Source organism: Acomys minous, assembly GCF_964271855.1.
Source record: "Acomys minous genome assembly, chromosome: 8".
Classification (NCBI taxonomy): Eukaryota; Metazoa; Chordata; class Mammalia; order Rodentia; family Muridae; genus Acomys; species Acomys minous.
Window position 1 is genome coordinate 106,873,113 of NC_140489.1, and position 23,520 is coordinate 106,896,632.

General features: G+C 44.2%; 2 protein-coding genes across 3 annotated transcripts in view; one reads left to right on the forward strand and one right to left on the reverse strand.

The window, feature by feature from the left end:
* The window catches only part of SLC30A6 (solute carrier family 30 member 6), a 34,218-nt gene extending 16,247 nt beyond the window's left edge, over positions 1-17,971 (forward strand). The window contains exons 5-14 of the mRNA XM_084793811.1: positions 1,420-1,485; positions 5,138-5,218; positions 5,716-5,751; positions 6,498-6,592; positions 8,174-8,222; positions 8,476-8,595; positions 11,534-11,636; positions 12,864-12,911; positions 14,205-14,273; positions 17,322-17,971. Coding sequence (XP_084649937.1) covers positions 1,420-1,485; positions 5,138-5,218; positions 5,716-5,751; positions 6,498-6,592; positions 8,174-8,222; positions 8,476-8,595; positions 11,534-11,636; positions 12,864-12,911; positions 14,205-14,273; positions 17,322-17,819 — 1,165 coding nt within the window. The 3' untranslated portion in view covers positions 17,820-17,971. The remainder of the gene's footprint in view (positions 1-1,419; positions 1,486-5,137; positions 5,219-5,715; positions 5,752-6,497; positions 6,593-8,173; positions 8,223-8,475; positions 8,596-11,533; positions 11,637-12,863; positions 12,912-14,204; positions 14,274-17,321) is intronic.
* Positions 17,972-18,329: 358 nt separating this feature from the next.
* Positions 18,330-23,520, reverse strand: part of NLRC4 (NLR family CARD domain containing 4) — a 28,394-nt gene continuing 23,203 nt past the window's right edge. For both annotated transcript variants that reach the window (XM_084793797.1, XM_084793796.1), the window contains exon 9: positions 18,330-19,746. In XM_084793797.1, coding sequence (XP_084649923.1) covers positions 19,454-19,746 — 293 coding nt within the window. In that variant the 3' untranslated portion in view covers positions 18,330-19,453. The remainder of the gene's footprint in view (positions 19,747-23,520) is intronic.

A 23,520-nucleotide genomic window follows, 5' to 3' on the forward strand; every position in this document is an offset into this window, starting at 1 on the left:
CACTTGAGTGCCCACATAAATACACACTAATAATAAAAAATTAAAATTACACAAAGTCAATCCTCCCAAATTTAGTCAGCTTTGACAAACTTTGTTTGTTTTTTGAGACAGGGTTTCTCTGTGCAGCCCTGGCTGTCCTGGACTTACTCTGTAGACCATACTAGCCTTGACTTTCTGGCCTCTGCCTCCCAAGTGCTGGGATTAAAGACGTGCACCACCAGGCCTGATTGACAAGCTTATTTTAATGTTTACAGTAGTCTTCTTTATCCATGGCTCCACCAATTGCAGAAAATCTAGGGAAGAATTCCAGAAACAAACAATTGATTTATAAGTTTTAAATCCCATGCCATTCTGAGCAGTGTAATGGGCTCTGGCTGTCCTAATTCACCCAGCCCAGGTGCGAATCGTCGCTTTGTCCAGTTTGCACACACTGTAGACCTGCCTGTTAGTCACTTAGTTCTGTCTTGACATCAGGTGGACAGCCATTGTTCATAGTGCTTGTGCTTAGCTAGCCCTGACAGGGACACAGTGCTACTTCCAGTTCTTCTGGCTGGTTTTATGTCAGCTAACACAGACTTGATTCATTCGGGAAGAGGGCCTCTCAGTTGAGAAAATGCCTCCTTGGCTTTTCTCTAAGCAAGTCTTTTTGTTTGTTTGTTTGTTTGTTTTGTTTTTCAAGACAGGGTCTCTCTGTGTAATCTTGGCTGTGCTGGACTCGCTTTGTAGACCAGGCTGGTCTCGAACTCACAGTGATCCACCTGCCTCTGCCTCCCGAGTGCTGGGGTTAAAGGCGTGAGCCACCACCGTCCGGTCTGTGGTCACTGTGTTTTCTCCAAGCAGTAGAAACCCTAACCAAGCACAGTGCCTGTGCCCTTCGCCTCCCTCCATCTCATCATGTGGACACCGTAGCAGCAGCAGGCAGCAGAAGAAAAGGGAGGTGGAGGAGCGTACGCATTGAGTGCAGCGCGTTAGAGATGACCCAGTCAGTCAGGTGCCTGCCGCAGTTCTGTTTAGCTCACTTACAGTGAGTTACAGTTTCACTCAGCTTCTTCACAATAAAGCTGTTGTCATCCAGAGACAACATGTGTTAGGAGGATCACTGAGGTTAATGATAATTTATTATAATTTTAACAGCTGAGGGATTCTGAAACCTTCATTTGTTGGGGGAATTAGAAAGATAGTGCTATTGACCAAGTAAGCTGCTAGCACTCGTGACAGATGGTTCACAGCCGCCTGTATCCTCAGCTCCAGAAATCCAACATCATCATCTCTCTCGCCTCTACTGGCACCTGCATGCAGACGTGTACACGCACACACACACGCACACACAGTAAAATATACCTTTATTTTAAACAGCACTTCATTTGTTTCTGCATGATATCTCTGGTTCTACTTTCTAACGCTGTTTGTTTTCTTTAGTTTAATAACGTGTCTAATAAGCTACTGGGTGATGATGAGGAAGCCTAGCCCGGCCTACTCATTTGGGTAAGTTCAGATTACTTTATCTTATGCTAAATGGCTGCTGTTAAAATGATGACACTCTTGGGAGGCAGAGGCAGGTGAATCTCTTGAGTTCAAGTCCAGCCTGGTCTACAGAGTGAGTTCCAGGCCAGCCAGGGCTCTTTCTCTTTCTCTCTCCATCTCTGTTCCTCTAGCTTTGCTGCTTTCTCCTCCCCTGAACCCAAGCTCAGGCACCTAAAACTCCGCCTCCCTCTGCTCATAGCCTTCAGCATTTTTATTTAGCCAACCAGGGAGAATTGGGGAACACTTCTTATCATCACCTGGTTACAGGAGACAGTTCATTCATAACAAAGCCCATAGCAGGACAGTAACCAGATCTCAAGGCACTGACATTAGCATTTCAAAACACAGTTGGACCTTCCTCCCACAGGGTCACTGTGCAGCCTGCTTCCCTCAGCCTTCCCTCAGCCTGGCATGAGCTACCATACTGCTAGGTTTTCAGCCAAAGTCCTGATGTCATATTTTATGTCAAGTCTGCAGTCTACCTAAACTGAGTTCATGTGTGGTGTGAGGTATGAGTAAGGCACATTTATTTTCACACAGATCCTTAGCTGTCAGTACTATTCACTATAGATAGTACTTTCCATTTTCTGCTGCTTTTGTGTCATTTTTCCATAAATCAGATGACTCCATGTGTATTGGTTTGGTGTTGGAACACAAGTTTAGGATTCTGACCCAGTCTGCCTAGCAACCTATGATGTCACAACCTACCTGCCACTGGCCATGCCCCTGCCCAGGAATATACAAAGGGACAAATCCTCCTTGTGGCTCTCTCTCTTTCTTGTTTCTCTTTTCCTCTCTTCCTCTCTCTGTCTCTCTGCCCCTTCCTTTCTTCTCTCCCCATGCTCATATAATGAACTTCTCCATTTCATATCTGTTGTGTGGCACATATTTCATATCTAGTATTTCATTGGTACTTAATCCCTTTAATCCTTTAATCCCAGCACTCGGGAGACAGACACAGGTGGATCACGGTGAGTTCAAGGCCAGCCTGGTTTACAAAGTGAGTCCAGGACAGCCAAGGCTAGCATGAAGAAATCCTGTCTTGAAAAACCAAAAAAATTAAAAATTACAAAATTGGTGGATTGAACCTGTGACTTTGGCGTTATGAAGCTTTATGAGAAGAATTTGGAGAGTTTGTGAGAGAACTCCAAAGAAACAAGGCAGAAGTCTTGTAACCTCTGATCCTTGGTAACTTGGGGTTGGTCTTGGAATGTGCTTTCGTGGCCCTCCCAGGTGTCGTCCGTAGGAGTGGATTTACTTCAGATTACACATCATTTACTGTTACTATTCAGATGATGTGTCTAAGCCCCAAGAGCCACTGTCTAAGGCCTAAACTCCTGTGACCTTTACTCATGACCTTGCCTAACCCTCAGAGTATAAATTGTCTGATGCCCTGAATAAAGTTGGCTATTGCATGAGACTTTCCTCTGCCTCATTTTAACTCCTCTTTCCCAGGTTCCTGCCCCAGCTCGAGGGGCAACAATTCAGTTTTGAGTCTCTTTCCTCTTCACACTGTTGCGTTTGTCTCTCCTGTAATACGTCAAAACTGTCTGCTTCCCTTCACTTTTTATTTCTGTATACGTTGTAATGTCAGCTTATTACTTTTCATATGTAGCACTGTTCCATTTACATGCCATTTTTATATTTATATAACTTAATTTTTTGTTCCCATCTAGCCTTGCTAATAAATTTTAGTTATTCTTTGAATTATTTTTGGGTGTTTGTTTGTTTGGTTGGTTGGTTTTTCAAGACAAAATTTCTCTGTGTAGCCCTGGATGTCCTGGGCTCACTTTGTAGACCAGGTTGGCCTGGACTCACAGCGATTCACCTGCCTCTGCCTCCCGAGTGCTGGGATTAATGGTGTTCGCCACCACACCCAGCTTGATTATTCTTTTAATAATGCATAGAGTTCTGTTCATTCCAAAACAATTTCTTTACAAACAGCAATGTAATGCATATCCTTAATTACATTTCTAAAAAGCTTTATTTATTTATTTATTATGTATGCAGCGCTCTATCTGCATGTGTGCCTGCACTCCAGAAGAAGGTACCAGATCTCATTATACATGGTTGTGAGCCACCATGTGGTTGCTGGTAATTGAACTCGTGACCTTTGGAAGAACAAACAGTACTCTTCACCTCTGAGCCATCTTTCCAGCCCCTTTATTACATTTTTTTCTCAACCTTCATTATTATTTCCATGAGAATTTTTATGCATTTAAACTGACCCTCTCTGTTTATTACCATTAGAGTATGTACTGCAGAAAAAAACATGATGATTTCTAGCTTAAAGAGTACAGATTATAACACATGCTCATAACCAACAATAACTGGGAGAGGCAATATTGATGGGTAAAATTAGGAACTTGGGAGTCAGAGTATCTAAATACGAAGATCTCACTCTTCCGGCTTCTGTGTCAGTCATCTGACTGGCTGGCTAGGTACTTAGCTGTATGATTCTGCAAACAGTTACTTTTCCTGTGTGTCCCAAGTTACTTATCGTTACAGAAACTAAAACAGATGAAGTAATTCTCATAATGACTTGTGCTGGCTTATGTCAGAGCAACTTGGGAAGGGAAGGAGTTATTTTGGCTCACTGTTTCAGAGAGGTCAGTTCGTGGTCTCTTGGTCATAAGTGATTGAAGACAGCATCATCATAGTAAGGGTAGGAGAAGGCATCTGCTTGTATTATGGAGGACAGGAAGCAGAGAAAGAGGCATACAGGAAAAGACCAGATCGTGATATGACCCCAGGGCATGCCTCGCTGCTTCCCCCAGCTAGGCCCCTTCTCTTGCCTCTTGCCACCTCTCACTTATGCCATCATATTATGAACCTATCAAGAAACTAAGGTATTGGTTACCTTAGCGCCCTCACAGACTCACTCAGGGATGCTCTTCACTAGTCATGTGGCGTTTCTTAATTCGATCAAGGTGAGCCATTATTGTACTTAAGATTTAAGAATTAAGGCGGTGGTGGCGCACGCCTTTAATCCCAGCACTCAGGTGGCAGAGGCAGGTGGATCTTTGTAAGTTCGAGGCCAGCGTGGGCTACAAAGTAAGTTCTAAGACAGCCAAACCTGCACAAAGAAACCCTGTCTTGAAAAACAAGCAAGCAAACAAAGAAAAAAGAAGTTAATTGAAATAATATGTTAAGGGCTGAATAGTGCCCAGTACACAATGGATCAATTAAATGTTAACTGTTATGATAGTTGTTGTTACTACAAAAGTAATAGCCATAAATGTTTTATCTGTGGGAGCTTGTTTGGAGATTCTACAGGGGTGCAGTCTATGCCCTTGACTGAAGAACAGCTCTCCTCCATAGGGGAGATCATCTGTTACAAACTGCAGTTTCTTCAAGGACACACACAAGCAGGAAGAGGAGACACCTGTCTAGCGATGCAGATTAGCCCAGTCAATCCTGATAGTCAGCAAGGTGGCAGGTGGCAGAGCCAGATCATCCTCTGGCCCGCTGTGTGTCACTCCTCTGCAGCTCTGCCGTCTTACAGTCTGGCTGACAGTTCACTGCGCATACATAGGCAGAGTGAATAATTGAATGTATGTGTGTTCTGGCTCGTCAGCTGAAGAGTTACAGTGTCCTAATGATCTGATTTCAGGTTTGAACGATTAGAAGTCCTGGCTGTGTTTGCTTCTACTGTCTTGGCACAGTTGGGAGCCCTCTTCATCCTAAAAGAAAGGTACATTTCTGTGTGTATTATGATCAGTTTCACTTGGAAATAGGAGAGAATCCAGTGAGAATAATGGTTTGAAAGTATACAAATTACCACGGACAGTGTTGGAGTTCTGATAGTACAGTTTCTTCTTGTTTCAGACCTATTCTTTTTCTTTTCCACTTCCAAATGACTCCTTTTTAATTTTTATGAACATTGGTGTTTTGCCTACATGTATGAGATGGCGTAAACTGCCATGCAGGTGCTGGGAATTGAACCTAGGTCCTGTGGAAGAACAGCCGTCTCTCTAGCCCCTCTTTAACTCTTCTGGTTCTTCCTTTGGGACGTGGGGGGCTTGGTAGAGAAGTGTTGACATGACATGGTAAGAATAACCTTAGTCTCCCGGCCTCGTCACCACTAAAGTACTAAAGGGTTTTTATGAACTTTAGGGTAGATTAGTTATATATTTATAGTTTACAGCTATAATTTGTGTAACTTATTTGATGTATTTGTCTTTCTTTTAGTGCAGAACGCTTTTTGGAGCAACCTGAGATACACACGTAAGATAGGTTATTGTTTTATTTCTCTCAGCTATGGGATCTGTCTAATTTCAGAGCATGCTAGGGAGATATTCTACCACTGATACATATCTCTAGCCAAAGATATTATTTTGGGGGAATTATTTACTGTTTATTTTTATCCCAGTTACTATTTGTTCCAGTATTACTTTTTCCAGCATCAAACTTCCAAAGTACAGCCATCTATCGCTGGTATCTCAGGAAAAAACCCTCCAAATCCCAAGACTCCCTTTCACCTTCAGCAGTTCCCAGACCCTGAGCTTTGTAATGGTGCAGGAAGGATTTTGTACCTTCAGGCTGAGGTCAGCACCCTAAACCAGCTCCCTCTAGTGTTTCACATTTGGCCCCCAAATCTTTCCTTGCTGTCTTTAGAAAAGACTGTATTTATCACCCACCTGCTTAGCAACTTTGTGGGCCTTACCTGTTGACTCAGGCATGTTGACTTGTCTAGTGTGTTGGCACAACATCTGTTAACATTTGTGTAAACCCCATAATTGTAATTAGCCATAGAAAACATAGTTGATGGTAAGAGACCATCCTGTCCTGTGTAAAATGGACAGCAACAGACAAGACATGTGCTACATAACTAGAAAGCACACCTGGGTTCGGGATGGCAGTCTGTAAAACTGGTCCCCTTGCCCCTCTTTCCTTTATTCTCTCCATACTTTAAAATGACAGGTTTGAATCATCAAGAAAAAAAGTGAAGGTGACTGTTTTGTTCTTTCCAGGGGCAGATTACTAGTTGGTACTTTTGTGGCTCTTTCATTCAACCTGTTCACAATGCTTTCTATTCGGAATAAACCTTTCGCTTATGTCTCTGAAGGTATGTTGTTTGTTTTAGTTTACTGTTAATTAAAGTTTTTTTCTTGGAAAAACTGGTGGGTTTCTTTTTTCATTAACTTGTAAATCTATGAGAAATATATTCAGCAGAGAAGGAAGAGCTAGCCCAAAGCTTCTCAAGTCTTTTTCTTTTTCTTTTTTAATTTTCAAGACAGTTTCTCTGTGTAGCTCTAACTGTCCTGGAACTTACACTATAGACCAGGTTGGCCTCGAACTCAGTGATCTGCCTGACTCTGCCTCCCCAATGCCTTTGCCACCATTGCATGCTAGCTTCTCAAGTCTAAATGTTAAAGATTATACACTAATTTCATCTCATTAGCACAAAATATAAAAGCCAGTGAGCTGGCGTTGAATTAAATGATACATGATGAAAAGGCACAGTAGCACTTGCCTACAGTCCCAGGACATGGGAAGCTGAGGACGATGATTGTAATGAGTTTGAAGCCACTTTGTGCTGCACAGTGAGCACTGGGCAGACTGAGACCGTGCCTCCAACAAAACAAAGAAAAGGAATCCTCAAGTCTTCACAAGTCTGGACAGTTTTTCTGCTTTATCCATGTAAACTTCTGATTGTTTTCAAAACCTTTAGTGTTTTGAAATCTCATTAACAGCAGAGACGTTAGCTATTAGTGGATGGAGAAGAAGTGAATACACAGAGCCTACTTTGGAACAGAGGACAGCAATAGATGATGATCTTCAGGTCTTTGGGCTTGAGCACCACACAGATATTGGTGCAAGCTTTCTCAAGTGCTCACTCGTATCCCGGCAACCTCACAGGTGTAAGGGAGACGACACTGTATCTGTATCAGTCAGAATGGAAGGGCGGTCGGTGGTCTATGGTAATTCTCCCCACAGCCGCTGAAGCGAGCACTTTATTATCGTCGTTTTACATGATGTGTTCAAAGATGAAGTCATTCGCTGAAAGCCGCTGTCCTGGGCACAAGCTGATCCATCACTGCCTTCTCTTTAGCCCAGTCCAGTCCTTTATGGAGAGCTTGTCAGGCTCCTTATGACATGGTAGCATCAGGGGCACCAGGATGAACATGGCTTGAGTGTGGAGGCTATTTGTCAAGGAAAAGTCCCCATTGGCACCTTTGGGTGTCCCTAGGTAAACCCCTGGCTTTCTGAGAACTGAAGGAATTAATAATTGGCATGATCTGGGACCCGTTCTTTATATATACAAGACCTCTTTACTTATTTGCGAGGAAAGCTGCAGGTGTATGGCGTGAAGGTCAGGGAACAACTTCAAGAGACAGTTCTTTTCTTCCATCATGTGGGTCTCAGGTCGCATGTAGATTATCAGGCTTAGCCATCTTGCCATCCCTAAAACTTTATTTTAAAAGCTCTAGTCACGTGTCACGTCCTCTAACTCCTTCAGGTCAACTGTGCATCACTGTTGAAGTGCTTTAGACTTACTCTCTTGTCATGAAAAAGGAAAAAGCTGTAGATTTGAGAAGTATTGCACTTTGTCATGCTACATGGTCACTGCCAAAATGAAAGAACTCATTTTTCTAGTGTTGGTTTATTCTTCTTTGTAGATAATTTAAGTATTTTCTCCTTTAAGCTGCTAGTACGAGCTGGCTTCAAGAGCACGTGGCAGACCTTAGTCGAAGGTAAGGCGCGCTGGAGTTTTCTGATTTGAATAATTGAACAAGAGTCCCTGAGCAGTGCCTCTATCGGGAAGCAGCTGCCTCCTGCACGAGCTGCTCGGTTCAGTTCTCATTCTCCCGTGCTTTTCTCATTGATGGCACAGGAGAACTCTACAGTGGCAGAGCTTGGCTCTCTCAGTGTAGTGCGCCTCACCCGCAGCAGGCTCTCATCCGCACTGGGTGGCTTCTAACGCCCGCTCTGTTCGCTCTTCCGCAGCTTGTGTGGGATTCTTCCAGGACTCAGCAGTATCTTCCTGCCCCGCATGAATCCGTTCGTTCTGATTGATCTTGCCGGGGCCTTTGCTCTGTGTATAACATACATGCTGATTGAAATTAAGTGAGTATATTGCATTGCTATCTGGTGGGTTTGATTCCTGGAGCCTGCCTTTAAGGGCATCGACAAGATGGATTTGGGGTCAGGCTTCTAGCATTTTTGCTTATGACCTGTGTAACTTGGTCAGGTCTCGTCTTCAACTATTTAAGGGAATCAGGCCTCAGTATCTCTCACCACAATTTATAATGAAGATGAGAAATGTGTTTAATTCCTACTGCTGGCTAGAAGAATGAGGCTGGAGACAGTAAGAGGGAGGTCTAAGATATAGTTGCTCTTGCTGGGGGTGGGGGCACAGCTAGGGAGGTAGCCCAGAGCAACTTAAAAAGAAAATTAAAGCCTTTGTTTTGTTTTGTTTTCATTTTTTTTGTATTGAGACAAGATTTCTCTATGTAATAAACTTGGCTATCTTGGAACTCTCTTTATAGAACAGGCTGTCCTGTAACTCACAGAGATCCACCTGCCTCTCTCCCCAAGTGCTGGGATTAAAGGTGTGTGCCACCACCCCTGGCAAAGCCTCTTTTTTTTTTTTTTTTTTAATTTTATGTGCATTGCCATGAGGATGTCAGAGCCATAGGATCTAAACTTAGAGACAGTTGTGAGCTGCCATGTGGGTGCTGGAACTGAACCTGGGTCCTCTAAAAGAACAGACAGTGTTAACCACTGAGCCATCTCTCCAGCCCCATGGCAAAACTTTTAATAATAGGCATTGCAGCTGCTTCTAGGCCAACATTTTACAACTGAATTCTTTGGTTAACTTACCTTTAACCAGATGTATTTACTGTAATGGCTTCTTGGTTTTTGGGTTGTTCTTTTGTTTTTTGTTTTTATACATGTTTCTCCTTAAAAGTCACAGGCAGTTCTGTTTTCATTTACTGAGGGTTCCCAGATCCTTTTCCTAAGCAGACTTCCATTGAATTCCAAGGCACTGTTTCCCTAACTTCTAGATGTGTGTCCTGAGCGGCCTTCCCCGCTGCTGAAACCTTCCTGACATTGTCTGTGAGCAACTGCAGCTCTCAGCTCTCCCAGTGCAGTGCGCAGTGCAGTGTACCTGATTCTTTCTTCTTAACATTTACGTGTGTGTGTGCCGGCGCCTGTGTGACAGTCAGAGGACGGCTGTGGAGAGCCCATGCTCACCTCCCAACTTGTTGCAGTAGGATCTTCCACACCTGCAGCATGCCCCAGGCCCCTGCTGCTGCTCCCCCTCTGCCTCCATCCCACTGTGGGGACTCTGGGACTACAATGCAGATATGGTCACCGCAGCCAGACTGTGCCTTGAGCTTAAGTGATCCAACTCAGGGCATCAGGCCTGAGAGGCAAGTGCTCAAACTCATGGGGCCATCTCCCTAGCCCTGACTCTTTTTTGTTTGTTTCCAGACAGGGTTTCTCTGTGTAGCCTTGGCTGTCCTGGCTGTAGAACAGGCTGACCTTGAACTCACAGAGATCCCTGCCTCTGCTTCCTTGTGTGTGGGAATTAAAGGTGTGTGCCACCATGCCTGGCTGACACTTTTTTTTTTTTATTCTTATTTTAACCATCTGACAGCATATAGTTTGGTGACATTCTTGTTAAGTACGTGCACATCTTGGCACAGTCGTCGTTACCACCTACCATCCATCTGCAGAACTTTGCCTTCACCCCTAACTGACGCTCTGCCCTCATTTGAACATACCTCCCTGTTCCCCTCTCAGGGTCCCCTGTAACCGCTCTGCGCTCTGCCTCCCATTTCAACTGCATACAATCATACAAGTACAGCATACAGTCATGTTTGTAACTGGCTTGTTTCCCATAGCAGTGTTTTCACAGTGCATCCATGTTGTATATATCTGTATTTCCTTCCCTTTTGAGGCTAAATCCCACATTTTATTACTCACTCATCTGCCAGTAAACATTTGGGTTGATCCTACCTTTTGGCTGCTGTGGATAACGCCACTGCAACCCAAGGTTCAGTCCCTAGTGGCCTCTGCTGGTGTCTCCACTGAAGCAGACCCGCTGTAGTGTGTGTATTTTGAGGACCCTCAATGTGTTCTTTAGTGCTCGATCTAGTTTCCTCTTTGCTCGGTCTACCCCAAGCCAAATCTGATTGATCATGAGGCTTTTTCTTAACTAGTCTCCTCTTTGCTTGTTTACTGTCCAAATAAAGCTATTGTCATCATCACTATCATTAAAATAGTCTCTTGGAGCCAGGCATGGTGGTGCACGCCTTTAATCTCAGCACTCGGGAGGCAGAGGCAGGCGGATCGCTGTGAGTTCGAAGTCAGCCTGGTCTACAAAGTGAGTCCAGGACAGCTAAGGCTACACAGAGAAGCCCTGGCATAAAAAAAAATAAGAAAGAAAAAAGAAAAGAAAAGGAAAGGAAAGGAACGCTCATTTGTCTTTCTTATTATCTCTCTGCATACTAATTAACATAATTATTATTTTTCCATTAAATTTTGATAGGCAAGATTTTTGTTGTTGGTGGTTTGTTTTGTTTTTATTTTTTGAGACATTTTCTCTGTGTAACAGCCCTGGCTGTCCTGGACTTACTTTGTAGACAGGTTGTCCTAGAACTCACAGAGATCTGCCTGCCCTTCAGACTGCTGGGATTTAGCACTACCACCCCAGCCCTTTTTCTTTTCTTTCTTTCTTTTTTTTTTTTTTAATGTGCATTGGTGTTTTGCCTGTGAGTATGTCCGGTGAGGATGTCAGATCTTGGAGTTACAGACAGTTGTGAGCTGCCATGTGGGAGCAGGAACCCAGGTCCTCTGGAAGAGCAGTCAGTGCTCTTCACCATTGAGCCATCTCTGCAGCCCCAACAGGCAAGAATTCTAACAGCTGCCTTTTTGGACCCTCACCCACTACCCCTCCAGGTGCACTTGACAATAGTAGCTATTTGTGATTGCTTTTAGAAGTTGTTTTTGATAATTCATATGATTAAATTGTAAGTTGAATTGTTTTTCCTTGCAGTAATTATTTTGCTGTAGACACTGCCTCTGCAATAGCCATTGCCCTGATGACATTTGGCACCATGTACCCCATGAGTGTGTACAGTGGGAAAGTTCTTCTCCAGGTGAGGCTCTTGTTTTCACTGGGCACACGTGTCTAATGTGCGCTGCTGCGTTCTCTTCCCAGATGGAAGCTGGTGTGGACTCTAGCGGATAGATGAAGTGTTAGCGGCTGAAGGGCCCTGTCAGCCGGAAGCCAACAGTCAGACAGTGACCTAGAACTCACTTAGCAGGGACTGCTGGGCGTTTCATCGCCCCCTGATACTTTAGGTTCACATTCTTCTATGTTCCTGCATGTGTAATCATGGATTTGTAATCATTTGTTCTACTCGTATTTTAAGTGTAAACAATGTTATTTAAATATTTTTTTAAATACTTCATTTCTTTGGGTAAATATGCTCTAGGTTATATGCCTGTCTAGTTATGATTGCTTTTTTGTTTCCTGTCATTGGATCCTCATAGTGACAAGTGGGGTATTAAGATAATATAAACATGTTTCCCAGAGTTAGGTGCATGTAAATCCCGGTCTTCCTTTCATCCGTCTCTTATGCCTATGCTTTTCCTAGAATTTAGTAATAAAGATGGCATAGTCCTTTTGTAGTCCTGTGCCCTAAATGAAATGTTGCTTTTCTAACCATTTCTTATCTACTTTTTTGTTAGTTTGTTGGGGTTTTTTCTCACTTCACTTTATTTATTTATTTCAGTTTCACTTTCTCTGCAGTGCCCCCAGCCAACCACCAAGGGCACACTTAACTGCTGAGCCCATCCATCACTCAGCCCTGGGTGCTTGGTTCCCTAAGTCTCATTGGATTCTAGAGAGAACAGCTCCCTTGTAAGAAAAAAGCCATGCTGTACTCCTCCCTGCAGGGCCTCCCACTCTCAGCAGTTCTCTCCTTAATCTGTGTTTACTCAAAAACAAACAAAAAGATGAGATGTTGTCTTGCTGGGCCAGTGAGACCTCTCCTCCCTAAATCATAATAGGACTAAGGCTGGGGGCGCTGGAGTTAGGAGCACTGGCTGCTCCTCTACACGGCCCAGATGCAATTCCTAGCACCTACATGGCCGCTCACAACTGTCTGTGATTCCAGTTCCAGGGGATCCAGCGCACCAGGCATGAATGTGGTACACATATCTGCACGTGCAGGCAAAATACCCACACACATAAAATAAATCATTAAAAAATAAATCTAAGGCTGGCTTGAAATCCATTTGTGAGTGTTGAGGGGCTTCAAAATCATTATTGCAAAATTATTTTCTCCCTAGGATATTCATGTTTTATTCTGTTTTTTTAGACAACACCACCTCATGTTATTGGTCAGTTGGACAAGCTGATCAGAGAGGTAAGATGGAACAGGAAATAAGTTGCTTTTAAAATGTATGTTAGGGAAACAAAAGGGTGGGTGCGGTATGTACAATGTAGTGACTGTAGAATTTTCTCCTAGGGGAGTTTGTCTTATACTAAATGTCACACACAACATAACTTGCTATAAGGAGTTTATTTGAGGGGACGGGAGAGGAGTTAGGGCCTGGGGAAGGAACAGAAGATGACTGACCATGTGGACAGACAGACAGATGGAGACAGAGCCGTGAGGGCAGAGATGGCCACAGGGGCGCAGAGAGAGAAGGCCAGAGGGAGCAGAGGAAGAGCGGGGCAGGGAGAGGGAGAGACACAGAACCAGGCCAAGAGTAAGGGAGCCCGCGGTGACGGGCAGCAGGTGATGATGTTAGTGGAGCCCGCGGTGACGGGCAGCAGGTGATGATGTTAGTGGAGCCCACGGTGACGGGCAGCAGGTGATGATGTTAGTGGAGCCCGCGGTGACGGGCAGCAGGTGATGATGTCAGAGGTTGAGGGCCCCTCGGGGCAGGCTAGCAGGGCTGCCTGTATGCTAACAGTTTGCTTGTTTTATACTAACAGGGTAGAAACTGTAACCTAGGGACAAAAATAGAAAACTGAGGGATTGCTCAGTGTAGAAGACAAGCTGACTTGCAGTACGTGTGGAAGGTAGTGATCTGAAGACACCATGGTAGCTGGGGAAATGATTTTTCTCATTCTTTAACTAAAACAAATGTCCTCACGCTGACCCACCCCACTTCTCAGTGTGTCGGCTATTTTCTTTTGTTAGAAGTTCCACCTAATGGAGAAAACCAATCATTGGTTTGGATGTTGACACTGTTTTCGGTTCTTGGTTTTTGGTATCCCAAGGGCCACTTTTTCCAGACTGAATCGTGGCCCCGAGTGTATCTTTGTCGTCACTGTCCTCAGGGCTGGGTATCTGGCCCTGGAAGTTCCTCAGTGGCCTACATTCAAACAAGGATCCAGGCAAAGAAACACCCAAACACACGCACACATACACCCATGCACACCCTAAAAAGGAAACTTGTACCACAAACGCTTGTCATAAGTATGTCTACTTTGTTCAAAAACAAAACCACACAGTGCAAAGCCCTAAGCAGTCTGCTTCTGCCTCAGGAGCTGGGTCAGGACCAAATAAGCAGGGGTTATCTTCTGATAGCTAATGCATGTCCGTGGTCAGAGTTAACTGTGTCGTCTCCGGGCTCACAGCAAGTCTGTACTGTGATCACACCACACTGCTGAGTCACACACTCACGACACTGTTGTGTGCCTTTGCTAGGTATCTACCTTGGATGGGGTGTTAGAAGTCCGGAATGAACACTTTTGGACCCTTGGATTTGGCTCACTGGTATGTCTTCCACACGTTGGCTTTGTATGATTTTAACACAATTTTTAAAACTTAAAATAGCATCTCTTGCCGGACAGTGGTGGTGGTGCATGCCTTGGAAGGCAGAGGCAGGTGGGTCTCTGTGAGTTCGAGGCCAGCCTCGTCTACAAAGAGAGGTTCCAGGACAGCCAGGGCTACACAGAGAAACCCGGTCTCGAGAACGGGGGGGAAAAAGTGTTTCTTTACATTTTCATGATGGAGGAGCTGGAGAGTTGGCTCACAGCACTTGCTTTTGCAGAGGGCCCAGCACCCACAAGGTGGCTCCCAGCCATGGTAGCTCACCATGTGTTAACTGGGATACCAAGGGGAACCTCAGCAGGCACCAGACGCATACATAGTGCACAAACATGCACACAGGCAAACTGATCATACACAGAATAATAAAAGTTTTTTTTAAAGTTTTTTTTTAAGGTGGGGCTAGAGAGATGAGCACTGGCTGCTCTCCCAGAAGCCCTGGGCTCCATTTCCAGCACTCACATGGTGCCTCACTGTCCGTAACTCCTGTTCTAGGGCGTCTGACTCTCTTCCTGGCCTCCTCAGGCACTAGGCACACACACGGTGCATACACATACATGCAAGCAAAACACTTATACACACAAAATTAAAATAAATAAATCTTACATTTTCTTTTCTGTTTAATAGCATCTAAAATATTGGCGGGCTCAGTTACTTACTGGAAACGGAAGGGTCTCTCCTCCTCTTCTTCCTCCTCCTCCTCCTTCTCCTTCTCTTCCTCCTTCTCCTCTTCCTCCTCCTCTACCTCCTCCTCCTCCTTCCTCTTCCTCTTCTTCTTCTTCTATTTAACCTTAAAAGTACTGGAGGGTTTTTGTTACGGAAGTGTGGAGAATTGAATGTGGGACCTCATTCCCTGCCATTAAATAGGCTCCTACAACATATTAATGTTTGTTTTCTTTCCTTTTTTTTTTTTAAAGATTTATTTATCATGTATACAGTGTTTTACTTGCATGAAATGCATGCATGCCAGAAGAGGGCATCAGAACTCATTATAGATGGTTGTGAGCCACCATGTGGTGGCTGGGAATTGAACTCAGAACCCTTGGATGAGCAGCCAGTGCTCCTAAACCTCGGAGCTGTCTCTCCAGATGCTTTCCTTTGAGACAGCATCTCATTCCACAGAGTAGGCTATTCTTGAACGCACTCTTACAGCCAGGCTAGTCTTGAGCTACAAGGCTTTTACCCTTAGCTTCCTAAATAGTGAGATTCTAGACAGGTGCCATCTCATTTGGCTTACTTGTCCTTTTTGTTTGTTTTTAAAACTGGTCTCTAGGTAGCCATAGCTGTCCTGGAACTCTCTGTGTAGACCGTGCTGGCCTCAAAGTCATAGAGATCCACCTGCCTCCGCTCCTGAGTGCTGGGATTAAACTCCCGGCTTCTGTTGCTTGGCTTTACACCTTTCTGAACAGTAGAACAAGGAGAGGCTTGCTTGGGGCAGTGAATGGAAACTCATGAGAATCTAACAAGGGTGTGTCATCTTTCTCCTGTCTGTTCCTGTTGGCCTCCCCTCCCCCGCCCTCTGTCTCTGCTCTGCTGTTTGGCTTCTCTTCCTAGTTCATCTTAATGTGGGCCTTTGTCCTAGAAAGGAGCCATGGCTGGTTCGTTTTGTAAACTCCCTGCTCTGGCCACTGTAGAGCTGCAGCTCTCATTGCAGACCCAATGTGCTCGCCCATCGTTGAACTGTGCCAGAGCCCTTCTGGCTTCAGCTGCCTTTCTCAGATTGCCCGTCTAAGATTTCCGCTCAGTAGCTATCACTTCACTGCTGTGCGTTGTAGGTCAGTCGTGGCCTCCAGTGCTTCCTTGTGCTTCCTCTCGCACAGTTCTCATCCCTGACGGGTCTCACAGCGTGTGCTTGCAGTGCCATAGGGTACCATAGCACCCAGTTGTTAACACTTATTCATAGCTTTTCAGTTTTGCTGTCATAGTGTCTCAGTTTTTGTGGAAATAATTGGCCATTTCACTGCTGCTGTCACTTGTATGTGTGTTTGCATGTATGCATGCATGTATGTACTGTAGTGCTGGGGTCACATTTAGGGCATTGTATGTGATATGCTAGCACTCTGCCAGTAACACAGCCCTGGGTCCCCCAGTTTGTATTTTAGTGGCTACAGAGTTTTGTGTAAATATCCTCAAATGTCTTCCTCAGTCCCCTGCTGCACCCATGGAGTGTTCCCCTTCTACCTGCTTAGATAGGCTGTGATGAGCAGCTTTGTGAAATAATTTTTATAGAAATCCATGAAACCCTCTAAGATTGATTTTGTTTTAGCCAGGTGTGATGGTGCATGCCTTTAATCCCAACACTCAGGAGGCAGAGACAGGTGGATTTCTGCAAGTTCAAAGCCAACCTAGTCTTCGTAGCAAGCTCCAGGCCAAACCAAGGCTATATAGAAAAGAAATGACAAGAAAAATTAGTTTGTATAAGTGAGTTTTGTAAATCAGAATAATCAAATGTTTATGGCTTGTAATGCAAATTATCAAATTGACTTGCAGATTGGCAACTAATAGTCCCCCAGAGTGCGTCTTCATGTATATGTTGTGGTGTTGTGGACAGGTGTGTAGAAGCCTGAGGTTGATGTCAGATATCTTTCTTACCACTCTCAGTTGAACCCAGGTTGGTCTTGAACTCACAGAGATCCTCCTACCTCTGCCTCTCAGTGCTGGAACAAAAGACATGTGCCACCACACACACCCCACCTTCTACTTTTTTTGTTTTATTTTGTTTTTTGTTTTTTTGTTTGTTTATTGTTTTTATTTTTCATTTTGGTTTTTCGAGACAGGGTTTCTCTATGTAACAGCCCTGACTTTCTGGGCTTACTTTGTAGACCAGGCTGGCCTCGAACTCAGAAATCTGCCTGCCTCTGCCTCCCTGCACCACCATGCCCAGCTAGTTTTTTCTTATTTTAAAGAAAATACTAAGTACCAACCAAATTATAAATAAAACAAAACTGACTATTAGAATTCTAAGCAGTCTTTCATAATTTTCCCCCCTTTTAGGCTGGATCAGTACATGTAAGAATCCGACGAGATGCAAATGAACAGATGGTTCTTGCTCACGTGACCAACAGGCTGTACACACTTGTGTCTACTCTGACTGTTCAGATTTTCAAAGATGATTGGATTAGGCCTGCATTAATGTCTGGGCCTGTGGCACCCAATGTCCTAAACTTCTCAGACCATCACATAATCCCAATGCCTCTTTTAAAGAACACTGATGATGTGACCCCTGTCACATCAACACCAGCCAAACCCAGCAGTCCACCTCCGGAGTTTGCATTTAATACACCTGGGAAAAATGTGAGCCCAGTTATTCTTCTGAACACGCAGACAAGGCCGTATGGTTTAGGTCTTAATCGTGGACACGCACCGTACAGCAGTATGCTCAGCCAAGGACTTGCAGTTCCAGGAGTTGGAGCAGGCCAGGGACTGAGGCCCACCTTTCCACATATGCCAAGTAGGTACGGAAACAACAGGACAGGAGAGCCAAGACCTTGAAGGACTCTCACTTATTTTTATGGGGACTATCGACTCCTTGGCTTCCCATGTATTTAGTAACCAACTTGCTTTGACTGTTGAACCACATAAGTATCAGATTATTGTAGGCTTGTTCATATTTCATGAAACCTATAAACTCTATTTTTATAAAATGTTTTTGTGGCAGTGAGGTCTTTGAAAGTGTCCTGGGCGTTAAGTAGGCCTCCTTCAAGAAGTTTGAATGTCAGCTGCTTTGTAGCTGCCTACAGTGTGGTGTGACCTAGCTGTGTGGGTGGGTGGGTCTACATCTTACTGAGAATTCTTAATTCCTTCAGTGGCATTTATAAACATGTTTCATATATGGTACCCATTGTAGGAAATGAAAACATAAATGTCCATTTGAAAAGTAAAGGTCTCTTTTATAGCTTTTCTAAACTTAATTGCTACATTTTTTGAGGTCCTCCTGAATCATTTGTTAAATAAAAAGTAAACATTTCTATCAGAAATTGTGAGGCATATTCTACTACGTAGCACAATTTAATTCTTACTATTAATCTTTTGAAACGGGGTCTTGCTGCATAGAGCAGGCTGGCTTCAAACCCATAATCCTGCCTCAATCTCCCAAGTGCTGGGATTGTAGGCTTTGAGCCACTATATAGTTATTCCAGTTTTGGCTGCCTTATAGATCAGTAGTTTGTAATCATGGGCAAGTAAGTCATGTATCTTCTCTGAACTCTCTCACTCGTACAGTTAGGGATGGGAAGGAATTAGTTGATTTGTAAATTAAGTCCAAAATTTTATAATTAACTATATCCAATTGCTAAGTAGATACTATACCCAGATTTCTTTTTTTTAAACACTGACCACAACATATAGACCAAGTGCTACCTACACCAGCACCCTTGAGGAGCCATGAGAACAGAAGGTGGCAAACTACAGGCTAACATCGTTGTAGGTGTTTTGTCCCCACCACTCCCTGACTTTTCTGTATTTACATCTTTAGAAAAGAGAGATTTTTATTTCCCTTAGACTTTGTCATTTGTGGGAAAGACTTACTTTGGAAGGTGACAGAGAAAAGGGTTAGAGCAGGGTGTCCCTCATACTTCTGTGGAGTACAGAGGACTGTGGTCCAGCTTTCCTTTCATCCTTGATTTCTGAGGTCATAGTTGGAATTACATACAATAATCATATCAGCGCCTGGGAGACAGCTTAAGTTCCGAGCCTCTGACTAGCTGCTTTTGAACTGCCCATTTTTGCTCGACTACAGATGCCCATTTGGGGCTGGTAGACGGCTTATCACATAAAGACACTTATTACCACAAAACCCAGTGACTTGAGTTAAATCCTCTGGAAGGAGAAGGAGAAAACCAACCCAGCATGTGTGCACCATGGCGGACACACCACATACACACAAATTAAGGTTTCGTTTTGAAGAATACCTGTCTTTCAAGTCTGACAATTCTTTTCATGTGAGAAAGTACTTTATACATTCCAGAATGTTTTATTTAAACCAGTTGAAATCGCATAAATGATAGACAGTTTTAGCTTATTTATTAGTATTTTAGTTGTCACATATTTATCAAGTACTTGTTGAGTCTGTATAGGCCAGTACCTTACTAACTACAGATGTCAGGTTTCTGCGGCTTCAGGTACCTTTAAGCAATCACTAGTTTAAAGCCGCCTTTAATAACACTGATGTCATAGCCATCAAGCACCCACCCAATGAGCCTCGCTTCCTGCAGAAAAGTTAACTTAGACAACACTTGACTAAGTTTCCTCACCAGCGCTGCATCTGGTAAGAATTCTTCAGTACTAAAGTCAAAAAATACTAACTGCTTAAGATTCCTAAAATCATCCATGAAGGAAAGCCAACCATCACTGCTCACACAGTTTCCTGCTAAATCCAACTGCTGCAAGTTTCTCAGAGGATTCATCTCCAAAAATGGACCTGGGTAAAGAAATACGCGTTAAATCAGAAGAAATCCACATTTAAAATAAAATGAGTTCTGTACGTATACATGTCACATGAATAATTTTTCTTTTTGAGACAAGGGTTTCTCTGTGTAGCCTTGGCTGTCCTGGACTCACTCTGTAGACCAGGCTGGCCTCGAACTCACAAGACGATCCACAAGATCCACCTGCCTCTGCCTCCCCAGTGCTGGGATTAAAGGCGTGAGCCACCACGCCTGGCCCACATTAATAGGTTTTTTTTTTTTGGTTCAGTGGTTAAGAGCGCCACCTGCTCTTCCAGAGGTCCTGAGTTCAATTCCCAGCAACCGCATGGTGGCTCAAAACCAAATATACTGTGATCTGATGCCCTCTTCTGCAGATAAAGCACTCATATACAGTAAATAAATAAATAAATCTTTCAAAAATATTTTTCAATTTTTAAAAAATATATCTTATTAATTTATTCATATTACATCTCAATTGTTATCCCATCCCTTGTATCCTCCCATTTCTCCCTCCATCCCGTTTTCCCCTTATTCTCCTCCCCTATGACTGTGACTGGTGGGGACCTCCTCCCCCTGTATATGCTCATAGGGTATCAAGTCTCTTCTTGGTAACCTGCTATCCTTCCTCTGAGTGCCACCAGGCCTCCGCATCCAAGGGACATGGTCAAATATGGGGCACCAGAGTTCATATGAAAGTCAGACCCAGTCTTCACTCAACTGTGGAGAATGTCCTGTCCATCAGCTAGATCTGGGTAGTCTACTGCACGTATTGTCCTTGGCTGGTGCCATAGTTTGAGTAGGACCCCTGGGCCCAGATCTACATTAATAATTTTTAAATGACCGTGTTTAGACCAATGTTGTGCCCTGGAGGAAAGGCTTTCTCTACACAGCCTGTGACTGAGCCCATTATACTTACAAATTCTGTTTTCTAATTTTTTAAAAAATGATTTATTTATTTATTTATTATGAATACAGTACTCTCCCTGCATGTACACCTGCATGCCAGAAGAGGGCACCAGATCTCACTATAGATGGGTGTGAGGTGGGAATTGAACCCAGGACCTCTGGAAGAACAGTCAGTACTCTTAACTCTGAGCCATCTCTCCAGCCCCTCCTAATGTTTTAAGTGCCTCAGTGATACAGTCTGCAAGTGTAAGTGCTATATGTATTTTACCTTAGTCCTGATTCCTCCTGGAAACACAAAGTTGATTAAACATTGAGATGTGAGAGATCCTATTAGATATTAAGGAATTGTTTTCAAAATGGGATGAAACAAGAAATATCAGCCCTTTTCTCTTTGTAGAAGGAAAGCTACTTAACAGGTTTTTGTTTGTTTGCTTATTTTGGGTGGAAAAACAAAAAAACAAAACAAAAAAAAAAACAGAAAACAAAAACACAAGTCAGGGCCATGACAAAGGTTAGCAAAGAAATAAGAAAGGTTGTTGTCATTTATGACTAGGCCTACAGAATAAGAATGAGGAATCTTGTTTAACCAGGTGTGTGGGCTGAGTCTTACCCAGGTACGCACTGAGCGATTGTACTTTCAGCCACTTTGAGGAAGCCTTTGACCTGCTCCCTGGTTGAGGAGGTCTGGGAACTAACTGGCTAAGGGTGTGTTTGCTAAGGGCATGCATATGATACGTCAGCACCCCCTGCTTACTCCGGAGTATCTTCAGAGCTTTCATTGCCTTTGCAAGTTTTAGCTTAGAAAGGTCCTTAAGTACGGATGCCTGAAGCAAACAGACTTTGCCCGGCCATAATCAAGAGAGAAGTGGAGGAGATGGGGGCTCCCAGTCTTCCTCTTCCATTCCTTGTGTCTGTGCTGCCTGCTGCTGAGTCCGTCCCGGGCCCTGTTTCCTGTGCTTTGACTTCCTTAGTTAGAAGACAAACTGCTAGTCTGTAGTGGTGACTACTCATATCCCACGGCACCTTGCTGCTGATCGTGTGTAAGTTTTACCAAGGAAATATAAGCAGGAGGGAGGTGTGTGACTTCCACGTCATTTTGAAAAGAATTCGCCGTCCACTTTCTTTCTTTTTCTTTTTTCTCTCTTCCTACTAGATTGAAATGCCCACATGACAATAACGTAGCCATGATCATGAAGTCCAAAATAAAACTAAAGAATGAAGGAGTAAAAAATAACAGCTGCCTGGGAAGGCTGCACAGAGCACAGCTGCCCCATCCGCTTGCACTGCACACTTGTGGACTACAGTATGGGAAGGAAGTCCCAGCTCCTGTCAGCCATGGTCCTGCCAGGACTTTGCTGATGCTTTTACTTAGGCCGTGCCCATCTCAACAGGCACACTGCTCCTCACCTCGCTTTGCCGGAAGGGTGCTTCTCTCAGCTTCCACAACTCAAGTGCCTGTCTTGCCACCTCTGTGTGATAAGCAATGTTTTGCTCCCATTCTCCCCAAAGAGCAACTTCCTTTCCCCACCCAGTAGGAATCTAGAAAACTCCAAGCCCACTGCGAGATGAGAGCAAGAGCTGTGGCTGTGGCTGTGGCTGTGGCTGTGGCTGGCCGTTCCAGGTGGAGGATCTTAGCTGAGTCAGAGCTCCCTAGGTGGTTATCAGGATGTTCGCGGGCACAAGGATGGAAACAAGCAACGGTGTTCATGGTCCGAGGACATGTTTTCTGTTAATTGATTATGGATCAAACTAGGTCCAACAGGAACAGAATCTGTGTGTTTGGAGCTTGGCCATGTCTAGGCTGTGGAGAATTCGTGCAAATGGCCAAATCTCATGTGCTTTCGGTTAAATTTCTCTAATACTGCCCTTCAGTTCTCCCCAGCCAGTGTCAAATCACCTTGCCCTAATCTAGAATCACCCTGGGGATGGCCTCTTGGCATACCTGTGGGGGTTACTTCGATTGCATTAACCGGGGTAGTGAGAGATAGATCGGGGAACCTGTGAGCAAGCACACAAAAGCAGTAGGTGTTCCAACTGCACCTTGTTCCCAGGACACCAGTAATTGGTCTTCAAGGAAGACTGGAAGCATTTCAGGAGAAATCCAATTGCTTTCCAGAAGCAATGCCACTTCACATGCCTGGTTCCTGCCCCAAAGAGTGAAGCTAACCAATCGAAAGTCATCTCCCAGACTGGAGAGATGGATCTGAGTTCAGAGCACTTAACTGTTCCTTCAGAGGACCCAGCCCCCGTGTGACAGCCCATGCCATCTGTAAGTCCAATCAATACCAGGGCCTCTTGGTCTCCTGGCTGTCCCTTTCCCCTCCACTGTCTCTTCACATGGCTCTTCTCAGGGGCATGTTTACTCTGGACTGCCCCAGATGTCTCTACCTCTGCCTGTGCTCTCCCTTTTATCTATAAAATAAACATCCTCCATCATACCTGGAGGAGCAGTCATGTCCCCCTTTTTACTTATTTATTTTTTCACTTAGCTCCCAGTTCTTCTGCACAAGATCTAACTTCATGCATGTGATTTTAGGAGACACATTCAAACTATAGCATAAGGCAACAAGGAGGAAAACAAAAATAAATAAATAATGATGATAATGATGATGATGATGATGATGATAACAATGTTTCCCAGAGATTAATATTCAATAGAAATAAGATCCTAATAAATAAGCAAGGGGGCCTCCAAGACGGCACAGAGGCTGCCTCTGCCTCTGAAATGCTGGGATTGCGCTACCACACCCAGCCTGAGTACTGAGATTAAAGAGCAGTGGCCCATGCCTGCAACCCCAGCACTTGGGGAGGCAGTTCAAAGTCAGCCTGGTCTACAAAGCGAGTCCGGGACAGCTAAGGCT